This window comes from Rattus norvegicus, chromosome 1, assembly GCF_021556685.1.
Source record: "Rattus norvegicus strain SHRSP/BbbUtx chromosome 1, alternate assembly SHRSP_T2T, whole genome shotgun sequence".
NCBI classification, from domain to species: Eukaryota; Metazoa; Chordata; class Mammalia; order Rodentia; family Muridae; genus Rattus; species Rattus norvegicus.
In genome coordinates this window covers 254,207,091-254,217,138 of record NC_141534.1, presented here as the reverse complement: position 1 = coordinate 254,217,138, position 10,048 = coordinate 254,207,091, and the positions used below count along the sequence as shown (strand labels likewise).

At 50.3% G+C, this 10,048-nt stretch overlaps 1 protein-coding gene across 1 annotated transcript; it reads right to left on the bottom strand.

Annotated features, from left to right (window-relative positions):
• Positions 1-349: 349 nt before the first annotated feature.
• Ankrd2 (ankyrin repeat domain 2) lies at positions 350-9,802 on the bottom strand. The gene is made up of 9 exons (NM_001107589.1): positions 9,718-9,802; positions 5,644-5,745; positions 5,324-5,482; positions 5,122-5,229; positions 3,397-3,495; positions 2,972-3,070; positions 1,556-1,654; positions 1,268-1,366; positions 350-615 (listed from the first exon to the last, which is right to left on the bottom strand). Exons 1-9 carry the CDS (start codon positions 9,790-9,792, stop codon positions 469-471), a joined length of 987 nt encoding a protein of 328 aa, NP_001101059.1. The 5' UTR covers positions 9,793-9,802; the 3' UTR covers positions 350-468.
• Positions 9,803-10,048: the final 246 nt, after the last annotated feature.

Sequence of the window (10,048 nt, the reverse complement as noted above, 5' to 3'; positions counted from 1 at the left end):
TCCAGAAGCAATTGTGAAAAACCACTCCTCCTGTCTACTAGGCCGCTACCAAGGGCCGCCGCGCGTTAGCCCTCTGCTGGCCACACCAGTACACACAGCTCCATGAAAGTCTTGGAGATAGGGAGCCAAGGATAAGTGTGCCACAGAGTGAAATATATCATAATCCCGGCCCTAGGGATTAGGAGAGAAAAGCAGGATGATACCGACAAAGCGAGGACAGACCAGAGTAGGGAGGCCTACTAACTCAGGACCCAAGGGACTCCACATTCCCCTCGTTCCCAAGTTCACTCTAATACCCAATCTTTGCTCTTACATGCTTGGAGCACGAATGGACACAAACACCACAAATAGCAAAGCCAGCACTTTATTGTGTTGTTGAATCTGGGGATGTTCCTGCTAGCTTGGCTTCAGGCAGCTCATAGTAGGGGTCTGGTGCTCCGGGTCGGGTGCCCAGCTCCGGGTAGATATTTACTGGGCTGGTACAGGCTGGGGTGTCTCCCGGCCACTCCCAGGCCTCTCCAATCCGTTCTGCTCTGATTCTGGTTCAGGGTGCTCCAGGGCATGCCGGGTGTCTGCTTGCCACAGCTGGACCAGGTCGGTAGGGGTCTTCCCCGCCTAGAGAAAATAGAAGCAGACCCACCCGGAACTGCCTTCAGCTACATCAGTGGTTCTCAACTGGAGGCAAAGTCATCTTGCATTCACAACTAGACGTTATGGGTGCTACTAGTATCTAGCAGACAGAGGTCCTAGGATGCTGGGACAGTGCACAGGAACATCCCTTCCTTATGAATTGTCCATCCACACCCTCTCCGTATGCTCCTGTTTCCCTCAATATTCCCTTAGGCTTTCAGAATGTTCCATGCTCCTCTCCTGTGATTGTTCTGGCTTGGGCCAGAGGACATCTATTCACAGAAAATCTGAGACCCACCAAGAACCAACATGAGGTGTCAGAAGGCCACACCAACCAAGTAATTTGATTCCCTTCCCACTGGCCCTCCATTGACTGGGCCTGAATGCTGGGATCCCCTTTGCCCCCTATCTGAGGACCCTGGGAAAGTCCTCTCCCCACCTCTCCTATTGTTTCCCCAACCTTAGGCTCTGGACTTTGACACATGAAGAGAGACCTAGGAAGGCAGGTAATTAGGGTGGCATGGCCAAGAGCCAATGATATGTGTGCCCCATGTCCTTTGTGGCCGCCCCCTGTCCTCTGCAGACTGTCCACCATGCGAAGGCTCACCCTACCACCAAGCCAGAGAAACAGACTCACCATATTCTTAGCCATCATGTCTGCCCCATGCAAGAGCAGCAGTTTGATGATTTTGTAGCGGTTGAGTCTCACGGCATCATGCAGGGCACTGTCCCCTTCCTAGAATCAGTGTGGCACACAGGGTAACCCTTGAGGTTATTGGGTGGGCAGGGTGATAGGAGGTGGGCTAGAGGCCTTGCTTAGAAGCGGCCACCCTAGGGTCCTGTAAAGAAGAACTACTCGCCCTTGGCGGCCCGTGAGCTGCCCTCACACCCGTGTGGCTGAGCAGGGGAGCACACAAGGACTCACTCTGTCTTTGGCATTGATATCCAAGCCCAGGGAGAGAAAATGTTCCACAATCTCCACGTGTCCAGTACGGACGGCCACATGCAGGGGAGTGCTCAGTAGCTGTGTGGGGAAGAAACAGGTCTGTTGGCACATGGGCCTGGACTATGGTATCCTGGGGTGGAGGATATCTTATCTCCAGCTTAATCCTACTTCCCAAGTCTGAGCACCAAGGCCTGAGCCTCAGACGGGAGAGAATGGCTCAGCATGCACTGTCCTTCCCAGCTGCCCAACTGTACAGCTCTAAGTGCCACTTCCGCTGGCTAGCCTACTGCAGTTCCCATCTTGCCCGGCAGTGAGCTATTACTGTCCACTCCTTTACCTTTGTAAAAAGCCAGGGTCTCGCTATGCAGCCCCTACTAAGAAGTCACACATCACCCCCAGCCCATTTATTTTTTTTTAGTAATTTTATTTTAATGAGACAAAGTCTCACAGTATAGACCAGGCTGGCCTTGAACTTAGAGATCCTCCAGCTTCTGCCTCCCGGGTGCTGGGATTAAAGGTGCATGCCACCACCACCAAGCTCCGGATTCTTCAAATAATTATATTAGATGCCATTCATTGAGAAATGACTGTGGTAGATGGGGCAAAAGCTTCTTCTTCTTCTTTTTTTTTTTTTTTTTTTTTTTTTTTTTTGTTCTTTTTTTAGGAGCTGGGGACCGAACCCAGGGCCTTGCGCTTCCTAGGCAAGCGCTCTACCACTGAGCTAAATCCCCAACCCCAGGGGCAAAAGCTTCTTATGTTAAAAAGTAATTCATGGGCTGGAGAGCTGGCTCAGAGGTTAAGAGCACTGACTGCTCTTCCTGAGGTCCTGAGTTCAATTCCCAGCAACCACATGGTGGCTCACAGCCATCTGTAATGGGATCGGATGTCCTCTTCTGGTGTGTCTGAAGACAGCGACAGTGTACTCATGTACATACAATGAATAAATAAAATATTTTTTTAAAAAAAGTAATTCATGTACAATCATTTTCCTTCTACTCTACATAAGAACTCCACAAGTTTTACAGCTAACAAAAGGTGCCTCAGAGGCCAAGGTACTTGTGCAAGTTTTCGTGTAAAGAAATGGATAAATAGAAGATAACAGATTAATAAGTAAATGAATAAATTGATGGGCAGGTGGGGGGGATGATGAAGGAAGGCAGATGCCATGGATGTCGAAACCCCGCATCTTCTCCGTGGACCACATCTCCAAGAGTGTACTGTCTTCGTCTCCTCTCAGCATTTGCTACTCCCAAGCTCCCTGGAGGGCCTGAAGCTTCTCTGCAGCCATTCTAGAAACCAGGCTAGCCCACTACCTGCCCATCACTTGAGCTTGGTTACCACTGGCTGCCCCCATCCTCCCTATGCACCCCAATGGGTACTGAAGCACTGCTTCACCTTGTCTCTCACGTCGGTGTTGGCCCCCCGACTTTGCAAGAGTTTCACCACCTCCAGGTGGCCTCCACGGCAGGCCCAGTGCATGGCTGTGCAGTCCAGCTAGAAGGCATAGATGGGATTTAATGGGAGAACCGAAGGGGGAAACGTTCTCTATGGAAAGGATGAAGGCCAAGAAGGCTGCGGGACAAACCAAAGAAAGGCATAGGGAGTAGGACACACCGTCCAAGGCCCAACTAGTCCAAGTGAGAGCCCCAGAGACTGATGGGGCTCACCGGATGTCACAGAACACACAGAGACAGGGCCTGTCCCCGCCCCCCCCCCCCCCCGGCAGCCCACTGTCAGCCCATTGACACAGATTTGACAGGAAATAGAACCCTACAGACTAGATCCACCTCCCACCTCCCACCCAATATCTGCCCTCTCACCCGATCCTGGAAGTCCACGGTGGCCCCATTCTCCAGAAGTTTCTCCAGTATCTCCATGTGTCCCTCCAGGGAGGCCCGATGCAGTGCTGTCCGACGGAACTGCCCACAAAGAGACTGTCAGGCCTGAGTCCCACACCCCAGCAAACCGAGGCCTAGGCCTTGTCAAAACGGGGTGCCCATGTGTGCTGTGTTCGGCCGACTCTTATCCAGACTGGCCTTGGAGCCCTGCCCTGAGACTCCAGCTTCTTCACTCCTCCTGTGCAGCCTTTGTACAGTAGACAAAGCTGCCCCCCCCACCCCCGCCGGTCATGGCTATTCTGCCCTCACAAGCTATGATGTTTGGTGACGATTCACAGCTGTGTGACATGATTTTATTGAAACCTCTATGCCAAGCTACCCCCAGCTGATTCCTGAGTATAAGGGAACAATGGCAGGGGGAAGTCTACATCCCCTAGTGCTAAGGTATGGCTTGGATGCACAGGTCACACAGAAGTACAGACTCAAGGAAGGAACAAACTTTGCTCTCTGAAGGGCACTTTCTGCTTTGGATTCAGGGAACCCTTACGCCACAATGCAAGTCTTTCCAGGTGCTAATCATATGGTCATGGGCAGACTATCATGATCCTCCTCTTGCTTTTTTCTTATATTTTTCTCTTAAATGGGAGGAGGAAAAAAATTAAGACTCTGGAGACAAAAGAACAGGCCAGAAGTGTATCATACTGTGTATGTGATGTGTATCATACTGCAGAGCAGGCCCAAGGGTGGGTGGCCACTGTCAGGCTTGTTCTCATGATAGGGGTGAGAGCAAGGGCGTCTTACAAGTGCCAAGAGGTAATTACGGAGGAAAAAAGTGCAATGGGTGACAGGAAACTTAAAGAAAACAGATGGTGGCCATTGTTGCACAACATTGTAATATAATCAATGCCACTCTGAATCGACATGGTTAAAATTACATATTTCATGTTATATATTTCCGCAGTAGACTAACAAAAATAGGGGCTGGGTACAATTTAGCAGTAACACGCTTGGTTAGTACACGCGGTGCCCTGGAGCTGCAAATAATACTAATAATATTAATAAGTAATTGTAAGCCAGGCATTGGTGGTGCGTGGCTTTAATCCCAGAACACAGAGGCACAGACAGGTGGATCTCTGTGGGTTCCAGGACAGCCTGGTCTACAGGGTGAGTTCCAGGATAGCCAGGGCTGCACTGTGAGACCCAGTCTCAAAATAAATAAATATAATTGTACCATGAGAAAGAGAAGGTATCCTATCTCAGCACAGTATTTACAGTATTTCTATCCATTCAACACGTATCGAGGCACTCATGGTCCATACTGAGAGGGCAGTAGGCCATGTTCACACTAGTCGGACCCGGGTCATGGAGAGGCAACAGCTCAGCCATAGGTCCCACAGCTAGGGATCCTAGGGAGACATGGGATTTTGGTCCAAATCTCCTGAGTTGTCTTAATAATTCTTTCCCTTCATCTCCCACGCAGAAACATGTGACATTTGTTACGGAGGTGACCTGAGCTGGGGAAAGGTCTGAAAAGGATTTGGGGAAATTGTGGAGTGAGGAAGAAAGCCCACTACGGGGCTACCTAAGTCACCCTAAGAACATCTGTGAGTGCTCTCAAACCAGCCCACAAGTGGAGCTGATTCAAGATCCAACTCGGTTATGGTGTTGGTCCTGAAAGGGCACTGGGTGCAGTGGCGGGGACGTCACCTCATCACAGGTGTCTGCCGAACCTCCGTCTGCCAGGTACTTGTCAATGACTTTGATTTTCCCCTCCACCGCAGCTTTCAGGAATGTCTCCTCATCTACTGGGCCAGTCTGAAGGTAGAACATCCACCAGTAAAGATTAGTGGGGTGCTTTTGGGCCTTCCAGGCTCCCTCTGCCCACATCTGTCCAAACCGGGAGCCTTACGATCTCCTCCGGCTCCGGAGGTGGTTCCTGCGCTGCGGCAAGGGCATCTCGCTTTTTCTGCTTGCGTTTTTTCCTCAGTTCTATGAGGTTCTGGATCCCGCCCACGTCAATGATCTCACGTCGCAAGTCCAGGGATGTCTTGCGCACGCGCTCTTGGCCCTGTGTGGAGATGGCTCATCACCTCCACGCTGGGGCAGAGTGTGGGGGTGACAGGGGATGATATGGGATGATACAAGAGCTGAACTGGCAGCAGGATGGCGCGGGTGGAGGGTCTCGCTGGCCCGTCACCTGAGCACAGACTCTAGTTCCTCTACACTTACCTTAACCTTTTGTAAAGCAGGACTCTGCACCCCGAGGCGCTTCTCGTCCTCTAGCACTAGCATGTCCATGGACGTCTTCCCAGGAGTGGCTCTTCGAAGTTTCTGGAAAGCCATTGAAAGCTACTTAAGATTAAGGGGATGGTTTGTTTTGTTTTGTGTCCAGGTGTGGTAGGTCAGACCTACAATCTCACTGCTTGAGATTGAAACTGGATGATTACTGCTCTGGAGGGCCAATCTGATCCACATAGTGAGTTCTAGGCCAGCTGGAGCCATACAGTAAGACCCTGTCATGGGATAAACAACAACAATAACAACAACAATAACAACAACAACAACAACAAAAACAGCACCACATACATAAGCATACATAAGCTCCTTTATAAAATGTCATACTTCTTTATGAACTACTGTCATGGTTTATATATGCTTGGCCAAGGAGCGACACTATTAGGAGATGTGACCTTGCTGGAGTAAGTGTGGCCTTGTAGGAGTAGGTGTGGCCTTGTAGGAGTAAGTGTGGCCTTGTTGGAGTAGGTGTGGCCTTGTAGGAGTAAGTGTGGCCTTGTTGGAGTAGGTGTGCCACTGTATGTGTGGACTTGAAACCCTTGTCCTTGCTCCCTGGAAGCCAGTCTTCTAGCAGCCTTCAGATGAAGATGTAGAACTCTCAGCTCTGCCTGTACTGCCTGCCTGGATGCTGCCCGTGCTCCCGCCTTGATGATAATGGATGGAACCTCTGAATCTGTAAGCCAGCCCCAATGTAATGTTGCCTTGGTCATAGTGTCTGTTCACAGCAGTAAAGCCCTAAGATGCCTATACACACAGTCCTGTATATTTTTAACCTCACTCTTAAATATAGTGACTAATACAGTGTGTTTTTATTGTTTAGGGGATAAAGACAAGAGGGAGAGTCTGCTTACGTTCCTTACAAATACAAAATTTAAAAAGTTCCGGGGTTGGGGATTTAGCTCAGTGGTAGAGCACTTGCCTAGGAAGCGCAAGGCCCTGGGTTTGGTCCCCAGCTCCGAAAAAAAGAACCAAAAAAAAAAAAAAAAAAAAAAAAACAACAACAACAAAAAAAATACCGAACAAAAATTTCCATAGGGTTATATGGCTCAGGAGTTCAGAGCATTGGCTGCTCTTCCAGAGGAATAGGGTTTGATTCCTAGGGGATCCGACTCCTTCTTCTGGCCTCCTTAGATACCAGAAACGCATATGACGCAAGACAAACGTGCAAGCAAAAATATTCACACACATAAATTTAAAATAAAATTAAAATGTAAGAAAGTTTTTATCTGTGGTTGGTTGAGCCCATAGAAGTAGAACCCAAGGATACAGGGGTCTAATTGGGGGGAAAAATCGTTTTGATGAGATAATTGTGATCAGAGATGGTAATTTTGGTCTCAGTGTCCCCCAGGCCACTGGCATTGAACCTAGGTCTTGCAGATGCTAGGCAAGGACTCTACCACTGAGCTACAGCCCCCAGCTCCATCGTCCCTGCCCCCCCCATACACAACAGCCCTTTTTGGCAATATAAAAGCTTGACAGTTCTATGGTAGACACTGCATTTTCTCAGAAATGTTCAGCCTTGTCAAATCTAGAGCTTGGGTAGGACAGCAGCTTCCTGCTTTCATAGTCATGTGGTCATGGTCATGTGATCATTCATGGTCATGTGGTCGTGTAGTCCTGTGGTCATATGATCATGGTATGATGAGCCTCCCCTCTCTGCATTTGAAGCTCTGGTTTTCTCAGATTGCTTCTCTACTCTTAGTGAAGTCCTGGCACCCCTTCCCCAGCATTTCCCAAGCAGCTTGGGTAGACATATGTGCCCAGGTTGAGGATAACCAGGCAGGAGGGCAGCTGGGGAAAATTTGCCCCCCATGTGGCCCAGGCACCTTGCCCATTCCCACAGAGCCCTAGTGTTAGCCTCTCCCAGGGAAGGTTCTAGGTTTTCGTTCCAACGTTTCCCATTTACTTTTATTTTTTTGTAGTGCTGAGCTAGAACTCAGGCCTTCACAGGACAGTCGGATGCTCTATCAACTGAGCTCCGCTCCTCTCTTCCAGCGTTCATTTTGATGGTCCCCTTGGCTGCCTTTCTTGACAGGCTTATGAGTACACAACCTGCCAGGTTTGTAGGGTATGATTTGGAGTCTCCCTTGCTGCTCTCAGACATCTTCCTCCAGAAGAAAAAGAAATGGCCTTGGACTATAACGACTGCTGCTTGAGGGACCCTGGCTGGATTAATGAGAGAGCACCTAGAGGCTAGACTTTGGGCTTAACCACCTGCTGTTCCCAGCTTTTACTGTGACAGGGCCTGGCATGGAGTGGCTGTTCATCTAACACTTGAACAAATGATGAACAAGTGAACCGGTAATGACCATGCAGATTCAACATCTCTGCCCATCTGGTAGTTCTTAAAGACCTTACCTGGTGAGCAGCAGGTCCAAGGTGGCCTCTGGGCCTTCTACTCCTTCCAATATGAGGAGGAATTAAACTCTAGTGCCGCCCATTTCTTACTCAGACTCCTTTCAGATTTGTTTGTGGGCTGGCAGAGTTTGCACTCCTCGAATGTTTATGAAATTGAATGCAGGTCTGTGAGTCAAAACAAAACTCCCACCTGATCCCACAGACCACACTTCAGATTAGAGAGGAGGCTTGTAAAGTGCTGGGATCTCCCAGACGCTGGCAGGGAGAGAGGAGCTGGGTGAGAAGGCTGCCGCTGTGGGCGCCTGTGTCCCTGCAGCCCTGTGGCTATATTTGTTAGGTGAATGAATGGAAGAAGACCATGACCCCTTGTAGAAGGTTCCAGTGTCTTTGTGGCAATGCTCCAGAAATGACACAGCAGCTGACACTCCTGTCCAGCAGCAACAGCTATGTGCACATGCTCTCGGGGGAGGGAGGAGTGAGATGCCTGGAGATCCAGGGATGCCCTGCTGCTGTCCACACTCCCCTTGATAAATCTGAGCTCATCTCTTCTCTTAAATGATGAAGGCCTCTAAGCCGAGTTCCGATAGGTGCCCCCCTCCCCTCCAATACATTCCTTTCATCCACATCAACTGGCTGTAAAACAGGTCAGACAGCGGCACAGCCCTTCCTCCCTCCCCGCTAACAGTCAGTGGCTCTCACTGCCCATGGAGCCTGCACCTCTTACCTGGCTTTCTCTGGCTTGTCCTCGGCCTTCCTTTCTAGCCCCAGCCCTCGCTGTCACACATTTCCATGACTACCTTTACTTAGCTCAGCTCCTGTTATTCTTTGGCTTCAAATCTCTCCCCACGTCCCGAACCCACTTCTTCATCCTGAAGGCCAGAGTAGTCCCAGAGGACCAGGACTCACCCACCCGTCTCAGCACTACTGCCCATTTTCCCTTTGCCCATTTCTGCCTCCTGCCTTCTACTTAGTTGACAGTGCAAATAAAAAGTGTTGGTTAAAATTAGTGCCCACTTTTGCCCCATGCATTGGACTCTTTTGGTTTTGGGTTTTTTTTTTTTTTTTTTTGGTTTTTTGGGGGGGAGGGGCATGTTACCATGTAGCCCACCTCTGAGATTATGGGTGGGTACCACCACACCTGGCTCATTGAATAAGACGTAGAGCGGGACAAGTTAGTAGTCCAGCCACACTTCTTAACTTATCCAGGAGAAAATGCACCCGTGTGTGCATTAGGCCTCTGCCCACGGTCCTGGCTAAGTCCCAGCTGCCCTACCCATCTCCCTTCCTGACGCTTGTCAGTTTGTTCTCCTGCAGCAACCAGCCCTGGCATCCAGGGGACAATCTGTGTGTGTATGTGTGTGTGTATGGATCTTACCTTGCTGGCTTTCCCAGAGAATACTCATGTCTTCCCTGTATAGTCCAGTCTGTCTCTTCAAGCCCAGGTGAGTGGTGGGCAGGGTCTCTGGAAGGCCTACCCCCTCCAAGTGCCTGTTTTGAGGGGTTGAAGCCCCATCTCTCACCATCCACACCATGTTAGGAACATCCCGGTGTGGAAATGGGCCTGGTTGGGCCCAGGGAAATAGCATATTGTCTGGACCGGACCCTTAACCCAGAGCTCTCCCTCCCCAGCACTTTTCACTTGGCTCCCACCTCAGTCTCTTCCTCCTCGGCAAGCCGCTGCTCGATGAGCTCTGTGGCTCTCTGCACAGCCTCGGGACCCTCCATGGTGCCTTCCATGACTGTTTCTGCAAGCCACAGAGCATGGGGTCTTTATAGGTCTGCACACCCACCCCGCCCACTGGGCGCCTTTGTCATTAGCTCACAGACTCATTTCCCCATTTGTCATGGCTTACGAGCTCAACTCTCCACCTGCCTCCCCCACCTATCACCTTCACCTCGGACAGCCCCAGGGAGTATGGGAAGCCACTGCCCAGGCCAGGGAACTTGCCCCTCCCCTAACCTCTGGCCTACCAGAGCCAGA